Raw genomic sequence first — 25,801 nt, forward strand, 5'->3', positions numbered from 1 at the left:
TTGGAGTAGAGAATGCACATAACTCGATTTTGGTATTATTGAGTTGCTTAAAAACTCAATTTCTTAATAATCGAGTTTTATATATTACCCACTATTATAAATTTCCCAGTTCTGCAGAATTTGCAATAATCCGAAATTGACATTTTCGATTGCTCTCGATGCATCCGATTAGAATCGACAATTTCCTACGCAAATTCTTTGAGGATTTTATGCAGTAAGACTCTTTTAAACGTTATTGTCTTTAAAATTACACTTGGTGATGCATTATTCTCCAATTTTTGTTCTCTGCTTCAAATTTCATTATTTATGTAGATTGTGATGAAATTGGATGTTTGGTTAGTCAAATGCTTTGTTTTTAGTAAGGTTACTTGCTTATCTCGTAGGCTGTCTTCGACTAGTCTCCTTCCACAAAATGAACTTGCCAGTGGCTCCATATGTGTGTGTTACTATTTGTATGTCTGAACTGTACATTGTGCAATTTAATGTTTTTTGTACAAGTTGGTGAAACTCACTACATGTAACTAGGAATTTCGAAAATGTGTCAGGTCCTACATCCACTTGTATGTTTCCTATAGAATATTATTGCTATTAGAATGCAAGGAGCTATCGGTGCGTCACATTATTGATCATTTTGACAAAATTCAATATGTTAACAAATTGCATGTTGGCTCTTTGAGTTCAACTAAAGTTTATAATCATCTCTATCTTCAAATTATTGACTCAGACCAAAATTCATTACAATTATTTCACCAACTAAACAACCTGTGAATCAGAATATTGTTTTTTCATTGTATTGTTGTAAACTGCTCTAGGTAGTACATTGTATGGATGATTTTCTACACATGGTGGTGTGTTATTCTCCAATTTTTGTTATCTACTTCAAACTTCATTGTCTATGTAGATTGTGATGTAATGATATTTTTGGCTATGAAAATATCAATGGGTTAGGTAGTATGAATGTTGTGTTTATCTCTTCATAATGTGGTCTTTGATTCTGTTTTTTTGTGAGTTGATCGTGTTTCCACTGCTGACCATTAGTTAGTTATGGCTCTGAGGAGGGCTAAGAGAGAAAAATCCAAAGTTGCATCCGAACTTGAAGTGGTGTTTGATCAATTACGGTTCCTCATGCACGCAGATGAGCAAACCTTTGAAACCTTGATTAATAGGTGTATTTAGGGAGAAAGGAAAATCAATCTACATGAACTGCATCCTTCTGTTCGTGAGAATCTACAGTCCAGGCATTGGCTGTTCTTGTGTACAAACATACAACCCTCTCCTGCTAACTTGATTAGAGAATTCTATTCGAATCTCTCGGTGCATGAAGATGACGATGGTCACAAAGTGGCATCGTGGATATGTGGTGTACCATTTACAATAACTAGGGACGACGTATATGAAGCTCTTGATGTACCTATAGGTTATACACCTACTTATCCATACTCTAGGTCTCCTTGTATTGATGATGTTATGGATGTTCATTGCAGAAGATCAATCACTCGGGGTTTTGACCGAAGTATTAGTTCAAGTGAGTTAACTGAGCTTAATTATATCTTCTTTAGGATAGCTTATCACAACATTTTACCTATATCTCATATCCATACAATCCTTGTAGACAAGTGTTTCTTTCTTTACGCCCTCGTCACTGATAGTTCCATTTGTTTTCCTTCCCTTTTCATTGAAACCATTGTGGAGGTGCGTAGGAGCAAGAATAAGAGGCATGGTCTGTTCTTTCTAGTTCTCATCCATAGGGTCCTCAAATATTTAGGATTGGAGAACTTTCTTTCCCAAGAGTTGGTCCACATCCAAGCTCTCATAGGAGCCAAATTTCTGAAACAGCGAAGTGCCCAAAAGAAGTTTGTCGACCCTAGTGTTGGTTCATCCAAGAGACCACGAGTACGGTGATGATGAGGTAAATGTTGACACTGCTACTACAGCGCATATAGGCCCTCCTCCTCCCTCTCTTCGTGCTATGATGGAGACCTTTATGATGACTCAAGCAGCTCATGTATAGCTTTTAGATGGGCTTATTGTTGAGGTTGCTGCTTTGAGAGTGGATTTTTCAGAGTATAGGGGTGCTTTTCCACCTCCTCCACCCTCTGACACTTGATGGTTGCCTTTGGCAATACATAACAGACAAGGGAGTAGGGATTATAGCTTAGGGGGGAGAGTAGTTTTTGTAGCTTCTGTAGATTATATGAAAGTTATTTAAAGTGATTTTCAAGTATTTTTATATTATTATATGTACTCTTCAAGGTCCACAAACATGGTTTTAATTTTATGATAATATGACCATATGCACAACGTGTGATGACTTTTATATTGAACGATCCTTTTCTTTATTTTTTTCCTTCAACTGGAATGTGGATAAGGTAACCTCACTGATAACATATGCATATTTGAAGAAAAACTACAGTCATTGAAATGATAACAGAAAGGAACCTACCTCATCAAATGCATTATCGATTACCTCTGCAATGGCTATACCAAAAAGATAAAAAGAGATCATAAAAGTAGATTAAACAGATACTAGCCTCTGAGCACACACATGCTCAGAGGCTCTTCTATTTTTTGGGTAAAGGCTAAAATTGATAGACGAATACGTGGGACATACTAATACATGGCTTGCATTTTTGGATTGGGATTTGGATGCTTCTACTAATTTTTACAATAGTGAGTATCCAGTGACTTTAAAATTGATAGACTATCATTATCAATACTTATATTGTATTTTATAAGGTACAAAACAGTTTTTATGGAGTAGTAAATTAAAGCCAACTTCTGTTAAAAGAAATGCTCCTGAAAAGATCCTAAAATTTAGTAACTATCCATCCACGTTTTTATTATTATTATTTTTTTCCCTTGTGGTGTTGTTGATGTTGTTCTTTTTTTCAAATTTTCTGTATGGCTGTTATCATTTTTTTGTCTAATCCTAAAATGTCATTTTTTAATCCTAAAATTTAGCCATTTACCGCACATCCATAACATAAGTCAATTAAAGCTTAAATTTAAAATTTTATGGCAAGAGATACACGTTATTTTTGGTGTTGTTGTTCTTTTAAAAAAACAATTAATAACATTTATCAATTTTTACGCACTAATACACGTAGATTTATTTTAATAATTGGTACCTATGTTTCCTATTTCTTGTCACTTATTATCCAAAAGTATATATGTTTCCACTTCTCCATCCATATCCTTATATTTAGGCACTAACATATCTAATTTTGAAGGAAAACAAAAGGCTAAATTGTAGGGAAATTTAAAACATTAAGGTGGGAAATTGATGTGACCCTATCCTTATTTAAAAGTTTATCAAAAAAAGAAAAACTACATGTTTAAAAAAATCCCATGTTCTATCCATGTACTATTTAAAAAAATCCCACTGTCTATCCCACATTTCAAAACTATTTTCTTTTGTAAAAAAAAAAAAAAAAAATCTGACGTTTTTCCTTAATTATAATTTTTTTTTTAAAAATCTCTTCTATATTTTGGGGAAAAAAAGACTCCTACTATAAAGCCACTACTATAACTTCTCCATCCATATCCTTATATTTAGGCACTAACATATCTAATTTTGAAAGAAAATAAAATGCTAAAAAAAATTTTATAAAAAAAAAAAAGAAAAACTACACATTTAAAAAAATCCAATGTTCTATCCATGTACTTTTTTAAAAAATCCCACTTTCTATCCCACATTTAAAAACTACCCGACCACCCTTTTTTTTCTCAAATTCAAAGATTAAAAACTACATGTACTGTTTTAATACTAAAAGTTAGCTACTTACTACACATCCATAATAAAGGTGAAAAAGAGTTTAGATTTCAAATATATTTATTTTACGGTGAAAGGACCAATAATGGTTTGCCACTTACTACACATCCATAACAAAAGTTAAAAAGAGTTTAATTTTCAAAGATATCAATTACCTTAAAAATTGAGCAAATGTACGTAACACTTTTTGTGGAGTAGTAAATTAATAATTATAAAAAAAATGTAAATTGAATTTCACATAGAATTATACAAATGATAAATATAATTTATGATACAACAGAAATTTGTTTACAAGGATGATAGATAACATCCACTTCATGTGACGTTTCAATTGGGAAACTATTAACATGATACATCAAATATATAATAATACCCTCTAAAAAAAAGTGGGATAAATTACATTAATTTACAAAAAATAGCGTAAATTACATGGAAAAACTTGTTTATATGCGTCTTAGTAGGTTGATCATAATTATTTACCTTAAATCCTTTTTATTTAAGTTCATGTGATTTTTTATTTTCTTATTAAAAGCTATATTTTTTGTTGATTAGTTATTTTTTTAGATTAATTTCAATTAAATTTTTTTTTTAGAATGTCAATAGTTTTTCCTTGCATCGCACAGGTTAGCGACTAGTTAATAATATATATATATATACTAGATTCATCACACGCGCTTTGCACATGCAATAAGATACTTTATTTTATTTTATTTTAGGTTTAGTGAAATGATGTTCACAATTTAGATAAAGATAAAGATAGTTTCCTAATTTTTAGGATTTTGATAAAAGCTTGAAAGCCTAAAACTTAGAAACTCTTTTAAAAATAGTAAATTACTCTTTTAACCAGATTGTATTTTTAGATTTAAAATTATTGAATTTAAACATAGGGGTATTTTAGAGAGTTTAAAAATTTGTGTGAAGGTATTTTAGTATGCAAAATGTTGAAAACCAAATAGGGAATCTTGTTATTAATAGTACACACACACACACTCACACACACACACTATTAATAACAGGATTCCCCTGTTTCGTCTTCAACTTTTAGCATACCAAAATATTCTAATACAAATTTTGAAATAACATACCCTTTAGTTTAATTTCACTTCCTACAAAAAAGAAAAAAAAAATGTTAAAAAAGTAATACTATCTTATGTACAAAAGAAAGAAAAATTCAAATATCTGATTCCTATCTATATTTGTTATCTATTTAAATTCAAATATTTCAATTATGTTTATAAAAAAATAATAATAATTACTTTAAAAAAAATAACCTTATTCTCACCATCCATTTGTATTCAAATGTCTGATTCTTATCTATATTTGTAATTTATTTGAATTCAAATACTTCAATTATGTTTATTATAAAAAAAAATTACTTCTTCCAAAAAAAAAAAAAAAAAAAAAACCCACTACCTCACTGAAAAACTACCCATTCTTATCCTGAAATATATATATATATATATATATATTTATTTATTTATTTATTTATTCTTTAAAACATTCCAAAATTTTTGTTATCCAAATTCTATGCAGTTTTCACAAATCTCCATCCATCCACACTGTTGAGTTAAGATAGCTTGACCTTAGTTAATTAATTCAATTTACCCAAGTTGATTAATTAGGTTCAATTGTATGCAAATTGTGGAAGAACTAACAAATCACCAATAAACTATTATGCAGCAGAAAATAAATAACTTGGTGATTTGTTGACGAATAGGAAAAACCTCTCGCAAGGCAAAAACCCCACCAAGTGAATATAAGGGCTCCACTCTCAAGAATCCAATAATCAACAATCAAGCGGTTACAAGTATAAGGAATCTTACCAACTATCTTGGTCTATCCCGAAACACCAACCTACAACTGAACCTTCACTCCAATAACCAATTCGACTTGATCTTGTAGAGCATTCTCTCCCTTTATGCACAAATCTCCAATCTGTGACTAACCCTTTTGCACGGATCCAAGTACATGACTAACTCCAGCAACTTAAACGACGTTGTTAGCTACAAAGTTCTTAACTTCATTAACAATGAAGATCAAGATGCACTTGGTTATAAAATCCTATGGTGTACAAATGTAGTAGGTTCTCATAAAGAAAACAAATCTTTAGGTCATTGTATCTGTGTGAGACGGCCTTAAAATAAGCCTTATATATGTCTAGGGTTTTGAGAAAAGAAACCCAAAACAAATACATAAGCTTGGACCGGATTTTAGTCTTGGAAATTCTGAAATCGTATTTCTCAATAGATTGAGTCATGTCGAGCTATTTATCGAGCTTTACATTAAGTTTCAATTGTAAAGTTGAATTTATTCAACTATGTGTTGGCTTTATTCCATGCCAAATTTACTTATAATTTAGCATTTAGAAACCCTGTATTTAGGTGGGAATAATGTAAGGGTTGTGTGTAAGAGAATGCAAAGAATTGATCAAGTGTGTGCATCAAAGGCATCTCGCTACTAGATCTCGCGACTGACTCATGAGTGGTGACTCACCAAAATCTAGCATACGTGTGAAGCATATAGGAAGTTGAAGGGTCAGGACAGCTGGATCATTACAGGACAAAAAGTACAGTCTGGCCATTCTGTTATCTGGCGACTAGAACTCGCGATTCATCCCAGTCGCGAGTGACTTGCTAGTACAACCTGTTTTGTTGAAAAGTGACTTTTCACATTCCTTCTCATGCCCTACTATAAATACCCTCTAATCCACGAAATGTAGAGAGCTTCCAAAGAGAATTTTGAGAGAGAAAACCTAGAGAAAATGAGATTGACTCATCCACAATCTTATACATTTGATTCTCCAAATTTCTTTACTCTCATCCTCTCCATTGTCATACCCATGAGAGGATCTTAAGTCAAATCCTTACCTCACTAGATTCAGAGTAGTGAGAAGGTTCTTAACGTTTGGGAAGCAATTCAAGAGAAAACCAATTCATATTGGTTGATGTAATGGGCTAATTATGGGATCTAGTAAGCTAGAGAAGACAAGGTTGGGCGTAACCTTATTGGAACAAGAAGCTTGGAGGGCTTAAATGCATCGGGTAGATTAGACTTGGAGGGTTTATTGCGATTCATGTATTCCAACTAATTTTCTAGTCAATCATTTTACCACTTGGAGAGTGGCGGAGAGGTTTTTCGCCGAGTTCTTTGGTTTCCTCTTCGATAACACGTGCTGGTGTTATCTTGTGTTTACTTCTCTCTATTCCTTACTCTTTACTTTTAATTACTGCTAAGTTGTGATTAAGATATGGCTTAGAGTAGTTTGCATATTTGGGTATCACTTATATTTCATTTTCCGCACATATATTGTTTGAATATAAGCTTGTATTGGTTTATTTGAATATGGGGGTCTAAACATTCACTAGTGTTTTATACACTAATTGATCTTTCATTTGATATCAGAGCGGGTACACTTTGACGGATTTCTATATCACGAGTACAAAATTTGGGGATAATCATGTTTCCATATTTGGAACAACTAATGATTATGTGTTTTCACACTTTGTCCTTTGCATGCTTTCATGCCCAATATGCACACTTTTTCATATGATGCACACACAGACAAAATCTTTGACATGTTGTATGTCTAATGCCATCATTATATCATGCTTTGATGTTTAGCATCTTCAAATGTCAAGTTTTTTTGAATTGCTCTTTAAATTTTAGTTTTTAGGGTTTAATTCATAGTTTATGTTTTTGGTACTAATTTGTTGTTAATCAAGTTTGTTACCGTTTATTGTGCTCTGTTTTTGTGGTATTTGCTGCTATGTTTTGTAGATGGCTCCATGAAAAACATTGCTCAACGTGGTGACAAGAGAAAGCATCTTGACAACAGCCTATTTCGCTCCCCTTAACATTATGAGAAATATTCCCATCAACAAGAAATAGCTCCAATCATTCAGGAGAGACATGTGAATCTTGTTGATCTTAAGGATTCCTTCATTCCTAGCTGTTTTGAAGGACAGAGCAGGGATAAACTCCTTGGTGAATTCCCCGGAGTTTGTGAACCTTTGATCAGAAAGTTCTATGCTAATGCATCACTCAAAGAGGATCACATAGATTGCTTTGTTAGAGGTCGTGCATTCACTCTTGACATGGAGGGCATTGATGGTATACTTGGGCTTGTAGAACAAGATCATGAAGGGTTCATTCCATTCAAGGACAGAATGGTCTCTCTAGAAACTGTGCAACTCCACATTGGTGGCTATAGGGAAGGAAGATGCCTCAACACAACTTCTTTTCCTTCGGATTTGAGATGCCTCGCCTACATCATGATGTTCAACTTGTATCCGATAAGGAAGTTGTCAACCATCAACAGTGCTAGAGCCATATTCCTCATGGAGGTTCATGAGAAAATCTACATTGACATTGGTACACACTTGTACTACATCATTATCGAAGCCACAAAGACAACTTCATGGTCAAATCTTGTTCTCCCAAGTCTTATAATGAGGATTTTTCATGAAAATGGTGTGGAGACTCCACAACACATAAGCCTAATGACTCCATCTCCGTCCATCAACACTCAAACAATCCTAAGGAGTAGGGTTCAACTTCCTAGAGACGAACAAGCTGAAGAGCCTGAAGAAGCACCTCCTGTTGATACAAAGACTAAAGCGGAAGGACAACAACCTCTTCCAAGATGTAGTGGTGGTCAAGGTAGGAGCGGAGCATCATTGTCTTCATCAGTTCCTCCCGATGCTTTTCAGATCATACTTGAGAGGATTAATGGTCTTCGAGATGTAGCAAATGAGCATTCCAACAGTCTTGTAGCAATCCAAGACCAAATCAACTTGTTGGCAGCCAAGTTTGATAGTTTTACTCACTAGCCTTAGCCCTTTGGCCATTCCGATCAAAAAGAGGGAGTATTATGGGTAGCTCTTGAGGGAGAGAACATAGCATTGGTTTTCATAGCACTAATGGTTTTTAAAGTTTTTATGGTTTTCATAGCACCTTGATTTAGTACTCTATTGGTTTTAGTACTTTGTTTTTAAGAATGCTTGGACATTTTGTGTTATGGATACTTGGATGTTTTAGCTATTTAAACTATGCTTTTATGCACCTTTACTTATGTAGCTTAGTACTTTTAGTTAATGTTGTGCATTTTCTTTAGTACTCTTGTGCCCTTGTTGGATCTTGTATCCTTGGTGCAATTGCTTTAGTGTTCTTGCATCAGTTGAGTGTTGGACATGCAAATGATACCTTGCATTAACCTTATTTGCTTGCATATCTGGATGTTCATTCACCGAGTGAATGTTCATTGTAGTCACTATTTATAGTGATTGTTCTTGTATGGTCAAGTTATGCTTCATTATCAAATTCTTTCTTGCTTGATCGTATTATGCTTGCTCCATATGCTTTCTTAGATTTGCGCTTACAATGAACTTAATGATTGCATTTTGCGATATTGTTTTCAGGAAACTTGTTCGTATGGTTCAAGAGCTTCACCTATCTAGAATTAGATATGAGTGAGTTTTGGCAACTGTTCCCAACTCACATATTTAAGTCTAGAGTCTATTTTAGGGTTTTGTCACGGAATAGCCAAAGGGGGAGATTGTAAAGTTAAATTTATTCAACTATGTGTTAGCTTTATTCCGTACCAAATTTGCTTGTAATTTAGCATTTAGAAACCTTGTATTTTGGTGGCAATAATGTAAGGGTTGTGTGTGAGAAAATGTGAAGAATTGATCAAGTGTGTCCATCAAGAGGCATCTTGCGACTGGATCTCGCGACTGACTTGTGAGTGGTGACTTGCCAAAATCCAGCACACGTGTGAAGCATGCAGGAAGTTGAAGGGTCAGGACAGCTGGATCACTATAGGACAAAAAGTACAGTCTGGCAATTCTATTATCTGGTGACTGAAACTCATGACTCATCCCAGTCGTGAGTGACTCGTTAATGCAACCTGTTTTGCTAAAAAGTGACTTTTCACATTCCTTCTCATACCCTACTATAAATGCCCTTATACCCACAAAATGTAGAGAGCTCTTAGAGTGAATTTTGTGAGAGACCCTAGAGAAAAACAAAATTGACTAATCCACAATCTTATACATTTGATTCTCCAAATTCCTCTACTCTCATACTTTCCATTGTCATACTCATGAGAGGATCTTAAGCCAAATCCTTACCTCACCACATTCATAGTAGTGAGAAGGTTCTTGGTGTTTGGGAAGCAGTTCAAGAGAAAACCAATTCATATTGGTTGATGCAATGGGCTAATTGCGGGATCCGGTAAGTTAGAGAGGACAATGTTAGGCGTAACCCTGTTAGAGCAAGAAGCTTGGAGGGCTTAGGTGCATTAGGTAGATTAGGCTTGGGAATTCTCTCGCTATTCATGTATTCCAACTGATTTTCTAGTGGATCATTTTATTGCTTGGAGGGTGGTGGAGAGATTTTTCGTCGAGTTCTTCGGTTTCCTCTTTGATAACACGTGCCGGTGTTGTCTTGTGTTTGCATATTTGGGTATCACTTATATTTCATTTTTCGCACATATATTGTTTGAATATAAGCTTGTATTGGTTTATTTGAATTTGGGGGTCTAAACATTCACTAGTGTTTTATACACTAAGTGATCTTTCATTGATGGCAAGCATATGTCAACCTATCCGTTGAGACTTAAAGAACAGCTTATTTTTCACTTGTTTCTTGGAACAATCTTCATGCCTTTTAATACAAACACTTGATATGCTTGAACAACATATTTCTTGATGTATTAAACCCATCTTAGATCTATCCAATTACAAGTAAAGTGCATTTTGTCTAAAGATTAGCTAATTACATAAAACATGACCCTAACACACACTAACGTATATCGTCTTTATTTTTTTCAAATCTTAAATTGTTTTACTTATCACAATTCTTATCCCAATCAATAAATTCAAACATCTCATTGGGTTTCAACTTCTTACGATACAAAATTGCCCTCATTTGAACGTTAAAATTGCATTTACCCACTACTATCTCAACTCCCTTTAGCCACTATCAAGCATATCATGTCTCCCACCTTCCTACTTCGTAGATTCATTCTAATTTAACAAACCCAATAGTTTTATGATAGAATCAAACGCAACGACCTTTGAAGTCCGCTGAATTTCAATAGTTAAAGGTACATTATATCTAATTTATCTGAAGAAAAGAATTTTTATTGAGGTATGTATTTAAATGTGTTTGTTGTTGAAAAAGAGCTTGGCCAGAGAGACAGAGATCGTTGACTACAAGCCCAGTCTTAATTTTTATTGAGGTATGTATTTGATTCCTTTGCAATGTTTTGTAATGTTGAGCCTATTTTGATTGATTTTTGGTTTTACCTTGAGCATAATTACACTTGCTTTGTGCGTGTGATGAGTCAGTATATATATAGTTCTATTTCACAATTAAAATTAAGATATGGTACAAGATAATTGTATGGTATTGATGAAGATAATTGCAACTTCATTTCAAAAAAGAAAAAGAAAAAAAAGCAATCCAAAATATCAGTTATCCATTTTTTTTTTTCATAAGATATCTGTACAATTACAATTAAGAGATGATAACTACAAAATTCAATAAGCTATAAGAATCAATTTAATGACTTCCAAAATTTGAAGTTTATTCTTACATCCCTTCTTTTCTAGGTAGTGTTGATTATGTAGCTCTATCACGAAATGGCTCTAGCAAAAATCTACATGAGTTTTGTGTTTTTTTCCTTTCCAAAAAAAAAAAAATTATTTTCTGCAACTAAACTTTAATGATGACTACCAAAATTTAAGGTTTACTATTACATACATTCCTTTCCCTTCCTTTCCAACAGTATTAATTATGCAGATCTATCCCAAAATGGCTTTAGCAAAAAAACTGCATAAACAAAAAACAATAGTGCATAATTGTCTATAAAGTGGATGAGATGAACAATTTTGTAAAGAACGTACTAGAAGAAGGTGGGTGCTCTTAGTTACTAAGGACCCTCCTAGAGTAGACTGCTCTCCAAATTTTGTATTTCTGTTCCGGTTATTTTTTTGCAAATATTTCAAAAATTAATTGTGAATTGAGATTTTAAAAAAAAAAGAAGATGATGAATGTGATATATATTTTTTATTTTTTAAGCAAAATGATAAACTTTAGAGATAAGCAGAAAATGTAATTTTTTTTTTTTGAACGTGTGTTTTAAAGTTGTGTAGTGATATAGAGAAAAGATTAGAATAAGGATAAGTAATTCTTTTTTAAACGAGTATTATGTTTTTTTTATTAAAAAAAGTGGAGGTATTTTATTTGGAATTTGGACTTGTTGTGACGAGATTCTAAAAAAAAAAAAAAAAAAAAAAAAAAGATGAACATGATTTTTTTTTTCTTCAAACAAATAAAAATGATAAATTTCAGAAATAAACAGTAACTATAATTTCTTTTTGAACATGAGTTTTAAAGTGGTGTAGTGATGTAGAGAAAAGATTGGGTAGGAAAAAATAAGATGAACATGGGGAAATAAGGCTAATTTGAGGAGTTCTCTTATTTATTTATTTTTTATAGGAATTTTGTTTTTAACTAGAGGTGTTTTATTCAGATAAAAAATTAATAAAAAATGGAAAAAGTATAGGGAATAAAAAGATTAAAAAAAAAAAACCAAATTTTATGAGTTCTCTTTTTGAATTTCAAATGATGGTAGCTATAAGTGTTGTAGAAAGTATAGATAAATTTGTTATTTATTTGACATTTAAGATCTTATTTCTAAGAGAAGTTATCTTTTGGGTTGTTGACTCTTTTAAAATTTGGTTTGACGCCAACCAACCCCGAAATTTGGGCTAATAGCAACCAAACTTTGGTGTGCTAACTGCATTTTACTAATTTTATAAAAGAGAACTAGAACTACAAATCTACAGCCACACTATAAATAAAGGACATATTAACAACTCTATTTTATAGACAAACAAAATGAGTCATTTCAATAAAAACGTATCAACATTGTTGTTGCTTGCATTTTTTATAATTTTTACTACTTTCTCTATGAATGCAGAAGCTGATGAATTTGTAGTCCATAACAACGTGACTCGGACCTCGAAAACTAAAGTCACTTGTGCAAACAGCTACGTTGATTTTCCTCCCTTTGTCCTTGCCTATGATGAGAAACTCGCTGTCGAAATTGAGAATGCTGATCTAAATATCAACTGCTTTTTCGAATGGACGGGGGTATCCCACAAGTTCCAGATTTACGATGTTGGGAGGGACCAGTGCGTTACTTGTAATTGGAATCTTATAGCTGATGGTCCATGTTTTCAAGACGAATTAAGACATGGTGAACAGTGTTATCCTTGGGATAGTTAATTCTATGCTTTTCCATGGTGTGTTGTAATAAAGGAGATTCATTCAAAATAGTGTTCTCCTTCTTGGTTTTAGAAAAAATAACAATAATATTTGGGATATTATGAATGTATGGTCTTGTCAAATAACAATTTGAACAAGATCTTTATAATTATGTATGTTTGAGTTTGGATGAATGATATGTATCTTTATAATCATCATGCAATAGAAATTGAGAACCCTAAAAATGTTAACATATTTAAGGTGAATGAACAACATCTTAATCCATTTCTTGAGAAATTTTCACAAGTAGAGGAATCCATTAATTTGGAAGATCCCATTTATCAAGACTTGCCAAGCAATTAGCATTAGTGTTTGTTTCGTAGTTTAGATTGTGTTTTTCTTTTTATTATTTTTGTTGTTTTGTTTTCTAACCCCTTTTGCAGGTTTTAATTTTGAAATTTTTTTTGTTCGTTGATTTATATTTATTTCTTCAAGGTACTTTCTGTAATCTCTACTCTTTATTGCTTTTCCATGTTAACATTGATGACAATGTAAATTTTAGGTTGGGGGAGGACATTGAGATAATTTTCATTTGGTTTTATTTTATGTTAATGTTTTGTTGTTGTTATTTTTTGTGATTTTTGTTTTTTTTTTTTTTAGTCCATTTTTTTTAAGAAAAAAAAAATTATTTCTTTAGCATGAGTTTTAAGTTGAAGTTCTTTATGCTATTTCTATCTAAAGAATTCCACTATTTTTTTTATAAAAAAAAAATGAAAAAAAGAATTTCACTATATTTCATACTCAACTATTATGCACATGCACTTTAGTCACATGAACATGTTTCTTAGTTGAGAGACGGAGATGACTTTGAAAATCTTGAAAATAAAGTGTATATACTTTAACTCATGTGAGAATTAAGTCATTCATTTCTTTTAGAGAGTTATTTTCTTTTTATTTCATTTTTCATTTGGAAGCACATAACTTTGTTGTTTCTTAGTCTCATTATTCTTTCTTTTGGTCGAATACTAAGAAATACGCACGTGAATAAATACGCAACCTCTTTTGTAGTACACATCACCAACCCGCTGCTGTAGCACAAGTTGTAGCCATATCAAATAGCTGCCTCAACGAACCACATGCACCAACAGATGCCACTGTTCAGTCAAGTCATGTTCGCAGTTCTGGATGTGCTGCTCAACAGCTCGCAGGTCTGCATGTGCTGCTCAACAGCTCGCAGGTCTGCATGTGCTGCTCAACAGCTCGCCACTGAAGAATATACTATCAAGTCATATCATCTTTATTCACGTGAATACTTAACCTTACTTATAGTCAAATCCACGTGAATACTTGCCCTTGCAAAACTCCTATATAAAGTCTCATTTATATCTACCCTTGCAAAGTAACTAAATATACCAATCTAAAGTCACATTTTCCAATGTCAACGCGAAATTGGATGCTACCTTGTTTTCCAGATAACTATAGGAGCGAGAGAGATTTCGATGAGAGGGAATACTACGCCGAACTACGGCGGGAGTGGGACTTCCGCGTGAATGAGTCCAACGCTCTACACGATGATCCCGTGCGACTCGGAGTGCCTCTTGTCAATCGTATCTCGCTCACACTGCCACGACGAAACATGCATCAATATGAGTGTGCAGTGACTAAAATATAAAAAGAGAACAATCTTATGATACTAAGTAGGTGCAGGTATCACATGCTACTCACCAACTTGAGAAAGATGTTGGCTGCAAAGTTCTTTAGTTCATCAACACGATAAAGATCACGAAACTCCTTGGTTATAAAACCCTACGGTGTACAAACACAACAGCTTCAACAAGAGAAAGATGAACTAGGGCAAATTCTGTCTCCGGTCAGAATTTGCATGAACACAACTTTGCTTCACACTTGCACAACCTTTGATGGCCCTTGAAACAATCTTTATATATGTTTAGGGTTGTGAGAAAAGAAAGCTCAAACATCTATTCATGAATTGAATTGAAATCAATTCTGAAAAACTGAATTTCATAAACCTCGATAGATAGCTTATCTATCGAGAAGCTATCAAGCATCGGGCTTCAGCAGCCTTTTAAACCTCGATAGATACTAGCTGTCGAGTTTTAAAATCCAGCACTTCTTCACTTGATTCTTGGATAGACTTACATGATTTTAACACTTGAACTTGAAACCTTGTTCCTTGAAGCATTAAACACATCATAGATCTACCCAATTACAAGTAAAGTGTGTTTTGTCAAAAGATTAGCCAATTCTATATTGACATATGTTCCTAACATTGAATCACATATGTCCTAACAATCTCCCCCTTTGGCAAGCTGTGACAAAACCACAACAAACAAATGAACATATGAGAGAAGTCATAAATCACTCAACTCATATTCACTTGTTGAATACAATAAAATCTATCCTAACAAAAACTCTTGAAAAACTTTGCAAGAAGAATTTGACAACCTGTATTTTTGAAACACTTTAAACAAAACTCATCACGGTATCTTAGTGTGAAACAGAAATAAAAGATTGCATACAATATATAAGAAGCATGTGCATAAAGAGAGAAAAGAAACGACACATGTAAAGATAGGTGAATAACATACATCAATAGATATAAACCCAAATATAAGTAGAATGTATGTCCAATGGTCACAAGACCAATATACATTAGGTAAATGTAAAAGAAAGAAAAGAAAATACCTAAAAACCTCACTATATCCCTCATAGTATAAATACTCCCCCTATCACAAAAATCTCCTATGCTAACTCTCCTCCTATGTATATGACTACTCTCATATCAAAACTACTCCCCCTTTTTGTCACGAGTGACAAAGGGTAAGTTCATCAAGTAGACATCTCAACATCACTGGACGAGCTAGCATCATCGTCCTCATCAGCATCATCACTGCCGGAGCCATCATCACTCTCATCCTCTGAAGCCGATGAAGATGGTGAAGTATAAGCAGTGAAACCACCCATGGCAGCTTTTTGTTGTGCAATACGACTAACACGGGTGTTCACCTGACACAACTCATCACTGCTTAAACAAGTGAAGAAGTGTTGTTCACTAAAGCTCGATAGATAAATCTATCGAGGTTTAATGAGTGATCTCAATAGCAGCTCGACAGATACAGTATCTATCAAGAATTACGAAATTCAGATTTCCAAATCTGTATTTCATGCATATGCAAGTTATTTGTGTAGGGTTTCTTTTCTCATAACCTTAGACATATATAAGGATTATTTTAAGGGCCATCTAAGATGATGCAACTTGATGCAAAGTGATCATTCACTCGAATTGTGATTGGAGACAATTTGCCCTAGTTCATCTTTCTGTTGTAGAAGCTATTGCGTTTGTACACCAAGGGTTTTGTAACCAATGAACTTCTTGATCTTCATCGTCTAAATGAATTGAAGAACATTGCAGCCAACATCTTTCTCAAGTTAGTGTGTTAGTCACATACTGGGATCTGTGCATCGATTGGTTTTTCACGTACTTGGAGCCGTGCATTGAAAGGAGAGATTGTTACTACATTACAAGTCTGATTGTGTATTGGGGTAATGGTTTAACTGTAAGTTGGCATTAAGTACTGGGATTCCTTTTACTTGTAACTGCTTGTTTTGATAATAGTGGATTATTGGGAGTGTTGACCTTAAATTAACCTGGTGGGGTTTCACCTCGGTGGTTTTTCCCATTTGTAAACAAATCACCTATGTCAAATTTATTTTCCATTGCATTTAACTTAGGTGGTGATTTGTTTGTGCTACCACACTTTTTGCATGTTAAATTGACTTAACTAATTCACTGGGCAAATTAATTGGTTAATTTACCATTGGGGGTCAATACATTCTTAGTCTATCAAGTGGTATCAGAGTAGGCACACTCTGATTAATTTTTAATCCTTGCTGTGTGATCTATTAACCCCTATTAGGTTCTAAGGAATTAGGAACTAATGTATTAGAACTTCAATTTGTAATGTTGGCAAACCATGATCAAAATATTTTTAGTCTTGTTTTAGACTTACTAAAAGTGTGTTAATATGTAAAGTTGGAATCGAGTGTTCTACAGGATTTACTGTGTAAATTTGCCTGGCTTGATCAATTGAAAATTTTGCTTTTGGATTCCACCAAAATCTATGAATTGAAGCATCAAGTTGGTCACACAAGCCTTTAGGGAGCAAAATAGCGGACATGGCATAGATCGGAATTACTTGAGCAACCAATTTCATGAAAGTGGCTCTACCTGACCAAGACAAATTTTTGATTTCCAGCCACATAACTTGTCGTCCAGCTTCTCTTTAATAAATCTGAAATCTTTATTTCTGCTCTTGGAAAGAAAGAGGGGGACCCTAAGATAGGTGGAGTTTTGAGGCAACGTATTGAGTCCCCAAGTATGCTTAACCTGACTAATGAACTAAGAACTTACCCCTTTAGAAGGGAAACAACCAAATTTCTCCATGCTAATAAGCTAACCCGACCAAGAGCTAAATTTCTCCAGGTAGGATTTGAGGATGGCAATCTCGGCATATTTAGCTTTACAAAACAAAATAATGTCATCCGCGTAGCATAGCTTGGAGATGGGTGGAGCAGTGTTAGAATTTTAACCACCAAAAGCCTTTTTTGTGACACTTTCCTGTTTAAGAGCCTCAAGAGCACCTCACTTCCTAGGATGAAGAGATAAGGCGATAAAGAATTGCCCTGTCTAAGACCTCGAGAAGGGAAGAAGCTTGGACGTTGGCCCCCATTTAACAGCAAGTTAAACTCTATTGACGATAAGCATTGGTGGATGAGCTTGGTAAAATTGCTACTAAACCCAAAGGCTTTAAGAACCGCTATCAAGAAACTCCATTCCATTCTATCGTAGGCTTTTTGGAAATCTAATTTGATACCAAGGTAACATTTTTTTTTCCCTGTATGTTTGGAAGTATGCACAATGGCTAGTACCACATTCTCATTTATCCACCTATTCGGTACAAAGGCCACTTGAGCAGGATCTATCATTTTGTTTAGCAAAGGTCTCAGCCTATTCACAATAATTTGCAAAGATCGATAGGGTGAAAATGGTTAAAATTTTGTGCACCTTTCTTTTTAGGAATAAGAGAAATAAAGGTCTTGTTGAATTCCTTTAGCAGCCAGCCATTGTGGAAAAAGCCCTAGATAGCAAGCGTTAGTTGATCACCAACAATATACCAGTAGTGCTTATAGAAGAGCACCGGGAAGCCATCTGACCCTAGGGCTTTAAGAGCCTTCATTCCAAACACTACCTTTTTAATCTCATCTCTAGAGGGTACTCTACAAAGCTCCAAATTATCTTGATCAGTTACACAAGTTTGTATGAGACTCTCAAGATTCTCAGGAAACTGAGGATGGCTCGTATTGTATAAGGATAAAAAATTATCCAAAAAATATCTTTGAATATCCTCTCGGTCTCTGATCCAAAACTCATTTTCCAGCTTGATTTCGGAAATGTAGTTCCTTCTCCTTCTAATGATGGTTGAAAGGTGGAAGAATCTAGAATTGCGATCTCCTTCTTTAACCCACAACTCTCTAGAATTTTTCCGCAATCGCAAATCTTCTCTGGCTAGCCATTCATCAAGCTCTAAATTTAGAGATGCTTCAAGATTGATGAATGAAAATGATAAAGAAAATGAAAAATTGGTAAAAAGGGATGGATATATATAAAAAATGGGATTATTATACCACGAGGATGGCAAAAGAGTCAGCAACTATGGTGTCTCCATCAGGGTCGACCCAACCTAATTTGGGGCCTAAGGCAAAAGATTTATGTGGGGCCTTTTATATGTATATATGAATTAAATAAAATTATTTAATGTTAATCAAATTGAGATTAATTTGATGAATTAAATACATAATTTAATGAAAAATACTAATTAAAACTAAGGTTAATTTCATACAGAGAATTGAATATCATAGTTGAAACATAAATTTAACAAAAAGAAAAAAATATATATATTATTTTTTAAGAAGAAAATTAATTTATCTTGGATATATGACGATACATAGTTAATTACATTTATAATCTAATGTATAATCTATGATATTAATTGATGTGTGGCTTTGTGGTAGATTAGTTTACAAATATGAAAGTTTCAAACTATTAAGGGAGATTAATCATCATTGATGATCTAGCACATTTGTAAATTTTTTTTAAAGCCTTGTTAGAAAAAAAAATGCTAAAGTTACTACAAAATGTTCACAATATAATATGATAATAACAGTGGTTGATGAACTTCAATAATGTAATTGATGAATATTTAAAATATTTTTTTTGTGATTGATAACATGTCAATTTATAAATCTATAGTAAAATTTGTAATATCCTTAACATCACTAATAATTAAAAGTGCACAATTATTTGAAAAAATTCATATCTTTTATAAAATTTTGGCCCTTTTACAATGAGATGGGGGCCTTTTTTGTAAAGGGCAAATATTTTTTGTGGTGGGGGCCTTAGGCCTAGGCCTTGGGCCGGCCCTAGTCTCCATCAACAAGCACCGAAACATTACCACTAAGAACTTATAAGAGTCCCTTCCTAAACGTTTATTTACTTTTTTTGACCAATATTGATTTGTAGGTTAATCACTTAATCTTAATTTCTTCATATGATTAAAGTATTTACTTGGATTGATAGTGACGGTTGAGATGTTCAATGTTTATTAATGAAGAGCTTGATTTTTTGTGTTCCCATGAGTTTCTGATTCCTAGCTACTTGTAAGGTTTGCTTATGAGGTTTCACTTGGCCAGTCTATGTGATTTCACTAGAGTGTGGTTCCTTTTGATTCAGTGCCAAAAGGGTGTGACTGTCTTCATTTCCTGCTAGACATAGTAGGATGTGGTAGTTCTTAGCTTTTGGTTTAGGTATTGTTAGACTCTAGACAAGCTTATTAGGTAAAACCAGTAGTTGTTCCTCTTGGTCTATGACCGGCAAACAACTAAATTTGGCTTCTCGCATATGCCTAATTACAGTTTAGACTGTATGCAGCAGAAAATAATTGTTGCCACTCTTAAGGGTTGAATCTTTATCTTGACTCACCACTAACATTACTTTTTACCTACTATTAACAATTTGTCATATTAGTCAGTGTGAAATTTTTTGTGTTTATAGAGTCTCTCTGATTGTTTTGACATTAACATGTTCTAAAAATAAATTATTTTTCAAAAAGTATTTACTAGAGAATATTTCATTTTCCTATATTTTGCAACAACCATAAAATGAGTTGGAAAATTCTCTTAACTTTCTTTATTTAGCTCCACGTGAGATATAATTGTTTTCTTTATTTAGCTTCACGTGAGATAGAGTTGTTTTCTAGAAAATATAGCAGAAAACAATTTTATCACATGCAAAGCTAAATAAGATAGAAATAGTTTTCCTTTGACCCCCCTTTTTTTAATACTGCCAAATATAGAAAAATACGGAAAACTATCTTTATATAAGGTTTTTGTTGAAACAAATGAATAGAGAAAATATATCTGTAATATATCTTTAGTAAACATATTTGTTAAGACTTTAAGAGGAATGTGTGGTTGTTTAGTACTTTCAATAGACATTCGTAATTCAAATTTTCTTACATTCATTATAATATGTAATTATCAAATTGAGAAAAGTTAATAAATACTCTAAGGGTATTTGTTAGTAAACTATTTTAATAAAATTTTTATAAGAAAAGAAAAGAAAAATTAATATTTTAACAACTTTTTTTTATTTTTCATAAAAATAGTTTCTAAACTTCCAATAAATACTCTTAAGGGTTTTAGTTAGTAAACTATATTAATAAAAAATTTATAAGAAAAAAAAAATTTTAATATTTTAACAATTTTTTTTTTTTCATAAAAGTAGTTTCTAAATTTTCTTTAAATTGTTTATTAACAATTAGCCATTGGGTAACTTACGGGACCCGATTATAAAAAATAAATGAAGTTGTTGGAGGCATGGAGAATTCCGGCTGCTTTAACAACAACAGTTTTTCGCCTCAACAAGTGGTGACGTTGGCTAAAACAGAGTAAGCCAGAAGTACCCAAAAACCAAAATACAGAAACAGAGAATCATGGCAGAGGAAGGAAAGGCAGATGAGCAATTATTTCAGCTCCTCTCCAGTCTCCTCCACCAGGTTGCATTTTTCCCATTCTCTCTTTCGTTTTCACATCATAATATGATTTTGTAATGAGCTAAAAATTCAATCTTTTTACTTTCGTCTGCTATGAGGGTTGATTTTGATGCTTAGCTTATTGACAGGAATTAGAGTGAATAATCATCTAGGTATGCCTTGATAAGCTTCTGGTTATCGCTTTCTCTCAAAATTATGATCTGGGTATTAATAATCTCGGCAAAGTTTGTTAATTTCTGCCTTGGATTTGGTGATCTTTAAGTCAAATTTCACTTGTTGAAGCATATTTTTCCTAATAAATTGGGAAAAGTTTGTAATATTTTGCCATTGCAATCTCCCCTCCCCCTTAAATTTTCATTGTAATAGATTTGTTACTATTTCTTTCTTGTCTTGTGTGGTCTTTTGGAAACAATATTCAGCATATTATTAGGTTAATAAGAATGAATTTGGCATAATCACGCTCTTGTCTACACTCTTGTCTACACTATTGTGCGATAATTTTTTCTACACTATGCTATCTAGACGCTAAAATGCACCGGAGTGGCTAATCATGGATACAATAATCTTTGTTACTTTCTGTTAGTACTTCTTTAATAGGAAAGAAGACATCAAAGGTTCTTCATCTAATTGATTGAGATTCAAAATTGATCACACGTCAAGAGTTAGGAATTCCAAATCTACCAGGATGGAAATAATCTTTTTTTTGTTGTTGGGGGAGTGCCCACCAATTTGTTGAGTTCAAGCACTTGACATATTTGGCAAAGGAGTGACATTTGACATGTGTCTTAAGCTTTTTCAGAGTTGCCTATCACCAGAAAAAATGCTAGGTGGTAGGGAAATTGGAGTCAGTCTAAAATTAGTAAGGATAGATAGGAATTGGCCCTGACAACGCGTCATAGTTCTTGAGATGGCTGCAATAGCCCATGCTATTTATAAAATCTGTATATGCATGTTAAACAATTCATGGCACATCTCATATGACAATAGTATACAAGATAAGGCTTGCTTTATTGGCCATATACCTGCAATTTCCACTTATTAATCAGGCAGTTACTGTCTTTGCACCACACGTTGTCTAAAATTAGTAAGGATAGATAGGAATTGGCCCTGACAACGCGTCATAGTTCTTGAGATGGCTGCAATAGCCCATGCTATTTATAAAATCTGTATATGCATGTTAAACAATTCATGGCACATCTCATATGACAATAGTATACAAGATAAGGCTTGCTTTATTGGCCATATACCTGCAATTTCCACTTATTAATCAGGCAGTTACTGTCTTTGCACCACACGTTGTCTATTAATCTAAACCTGATGCAGTTGCCAATTAATATGATTTCCTGGTTCATTGAGAGTCATAGATTGGAAGGAAAATTTTATGATACATCAGTCCTCTGACTTTTTCTACAGCGACTTGTTACTCATGGTTTTCCCTGTTGATATCTGTTGGTATACGATTGTCATCAAATTCATTTATTACCTAATAGCAAAGTTTACATATCATTGGGGCAAGAAAAAGGGAGATTAATGAGATTTCGGGTTTTGATAACAAGACAATGATCCTGTTACTAGGTGCACATCACAATTTTTATTGAAAAAAGAGGGTATATTACCACACAATTACTGAGTAATAATATATCTTTGCAAGGAATTACTCTTTTGCTGTTTCTCTTAGATGTACAATGTTTTCCAATAGGGTTTTCTCAGTTACTTGTATTGTGCAGGTCGAAGCATTGACCAATCAAGAAGAAGTTGAACTGCGTTCAAAAATTGAAGCCCTTGGTTTAGAAGTTACAAAAGTTCCTTCAAAATCTGCACAGCATCTTGATGAGGTAATTTTGACTTCCTCTTACATCCATTTCCCAATGTTCATGTTTCTCTTGTACGCCAAGTGTGCTATATCAAGGAAAATAAATTTCATCTTATCATCTTTTATTCATTGCACTTTTTAATCCTTGTTTATATAGCTGGAAATAGCCAAGGAGTTGGATAAATTATCCACAAAGTTGGATGATGTAGATGAGATGATATCATCAGCATTGGCTGAAGACCCAAAGGTGCAGTCACTCTTGAGTGGTACTGCTGATGTCTGGATGCCAGTTATCACTGCTACTGCTGAGGAGCGTCTTAATTTTTCTGCACCAACCGGAGATGATTGCTCTGAAGTCGGAGGGAAAACTTCCAATTAATTCCTTAAATCTAATACTTATTTATATGATTCTCGATTTTGATTTTCATGTTTGCCTTCTCTTCCTAATGAAATGAAATGTCTTTTTTTTTTCTTTTCTTTTTTCATTAATGAATTATTTGTACTAGCAGTCTAGCAGGAGATGGTTACTGCAACAATCGACCCCTTTTCATTATTTACTGCACATTTATCAAAGCCTTGTCTTTTCTTTTTGAAAATAGCTATCAGAATCATCCTTTATAATTCTGCACAAGATTATTAGAAATGTTGATAATTCTGGTGGCAAGATTGACTATGCTGGAAGATACATTTCAAGGTTGATTTGCTTATTCATAGAGGTCTACTATTAGAGTTAGCAATAACTCCCATCATTGGAACTACTTATTTGGTTTGTTAACAGCCATATAGATAGATTCTATGGATCTCCCCCAGGCCTCTTACTTTTGTTTTGTTGGTCCCTAACTTTTGCCCACGAGCGATCTTGATCTTTGAAGTTTAAAGTGATTGCTTTTAGTCCCTAAAACTTAAAGTCCTCACTTTTAGTCTGTACAAAACTTAAAGTGGTCAATTTTAGTCTCTAATAAACTTAAAAGTGATCTCTAAGTCCCTATAGAGTGATGATGTATCAGTTATTAAGTTTAACCATGTCATCTAAGGAACCAAAAGTGACCACATGAAACTTTAGGGACTAAAATTGTTGATGGCCTAAACATGAAGGATTAATAATGCATTTAAGGCTGTGTTTGTTTTGGGTGAAAATCATTTCCGGAAATGCTTTTCTGTAAATGTGGGTGTTTGGTTGCGCATGGAAAATAGCATTTTCGGAAATACTTTTCAGTTGACCGGGTGTTGGGGTGTAAAATGATTTTTTTTTTTATTTTACCTTCAAATACCATTTTTCGGAAAACAGAGAGAGAGCTAAGTGAGAGTGAGATAGAGGAAGAAGAGAGAGGGAGAGAGCACACCCCTCCGGTCAACCAAGCTCCGGCCAGAGAGATCACACCCAGAGAGAGATCGAACCCAAAGCCCAGAGCCCTTCGACTTCGCCATTCGACTTCGACTTTGAATCGTTCTCGTCGCACCCCAAAACCAATCGTTCTCGTCACACCCCAAAACCGATCGTCCTCAACCCAGATTCGTCATCCCCGATCACGATCTCGCCTTCGCGCCGATCGCGATTGCAGTCGCAGCACCGATTCGTCATCCCTGATCGCGATCGTCGCACCCCAAAACCGATCGTCCTCGACCCCAAAACCGATCGTCCTCTCTCTCTTCCTTCTTCTCTCAATTTGATCGAATTATGAATTTTTTTTTTTTTCTGGGTTTTATTTGTGTTTCTGGATTGAGGGATGAAATTATATATTTGTTTGGCAACTGAGAAAATATGAGAAAATGTGAGCAACAAGTAGAAAATGTGTTTTCTATGGTATTTTCAACAACACAACCAAACACTATAAAATATTTTTCACAACATTTTTCTAAAATGCAACCAAACACTTAAAATTATTTTCCTTTCCTGAAAATAGCATTTCCAGAAAATAAGTATTTTCTGAAAAATATTTTACATGAAACAAACACACCCTAAGCCTACTTTTGGCTTCTATTTTATGTCATTTGCAATGCAGAGTTCTCACCCTCCTCATTTGCACAAGTTTGACTGGCCTAACATGGGGATGCACAAATGCAAACAGACATTAAGCTAGCTCTAAATGCAATCGGGCAAGATCCAATGAATGTTCATTGGTTTGTTGTTATTTTATTTTATTTTATTATTTATTTATTTATTTTTGTGGGGATCTGAATCAAATTATTTAATGTGTCCAGTCCAGTGTATTATATCTTTCTCTTACATAAAATGGGGATTTTACATGTAGATCCTGAATATTCTCGGAGCTCATGATATTTTATGTAGCAGGAAGAAGTTGGTCATTACCAATGGACGCCAACTGCGTCTGGAATGATGTTAGTGAATGTCAAATTGTCATTGTTGAATATTACTTTTAAGCTAAGTTATGATTTAGAGGTCTTTTTAATTTTTATTTTTCCTAGAAGATATAGGTTTACAGATATGATAGTTTATTACACATCTCATACTTCTATGTATTCTATTAAGGTTAGACGTTTATACTACCATGACCTTAGATTAGCCTAGCAAATTTTTGTCTAATCTTCTTTAGTAATTGGTCAATAAACCTAGAAGAATCTTGGTTAGGAATCTTAGGATGTAGGATCAGGGCATTGGAGCACAAACTACCCAAACAAGTCTACCTCCTACTAAGCAGAGCTGCCAATCTTGCTACAGAATTTTGTGGAGAATCAAGAAAATAGAATTAAAAGAAATATTAAGTACCAAATTCTTATGACACCAATGAACTTTCAAATTCCACCTCCCATTAAAATGTGAAGTTTGTGCATACTTCTGCATTCAAACAA

At 33.7% G+C, this 25,801-nt stretch overlaps 1 protein-coding gene across 1 annotated transcript; it reads left to right on the plus strand.

The window, feature by feature from the left end:
• The first annotated feature begins 21,037 nt into the window (after positions 1-21,037).
• Positions 21,038-23,581, plus strand: LOC115983608. Its single transcript, XM_031106325.1, has 3 exons — positions 21,038-21,180; positions 22,905-23,012; positions 23,148-23,581. The coding sequence occupies exons 1-3, from the start codon at positions 21,118-21,120 to the stop codon at positions 23,367-23,369; spliced, it is 393 nt and encodes a 130-aa protein (XP_030962185.1). The 5' UTR covers positions 21,038-21,117; the 3' UTR covers positions 23,370-23,581.
• The last annotated feature ends 2,220 nt before the right edge of the window (positions 23,582-25,801 follow it).

This window comes from Quercus lobata, chromosome 4 (genome assembly GCF_001633185.2).
Source record: "Quercus lobata isolate SW786 chromosome 4, ValleyOak3.0 Primary Assembly, whole genome shotgun sequence".
NCBI classification, from domain to species: domain Eukaryota; kingdom Viridiplantae; phylum Streptophyta; class Magnoliopsida; order Fagales; family Fagaceae; genus Quercus; species Quercus lobata.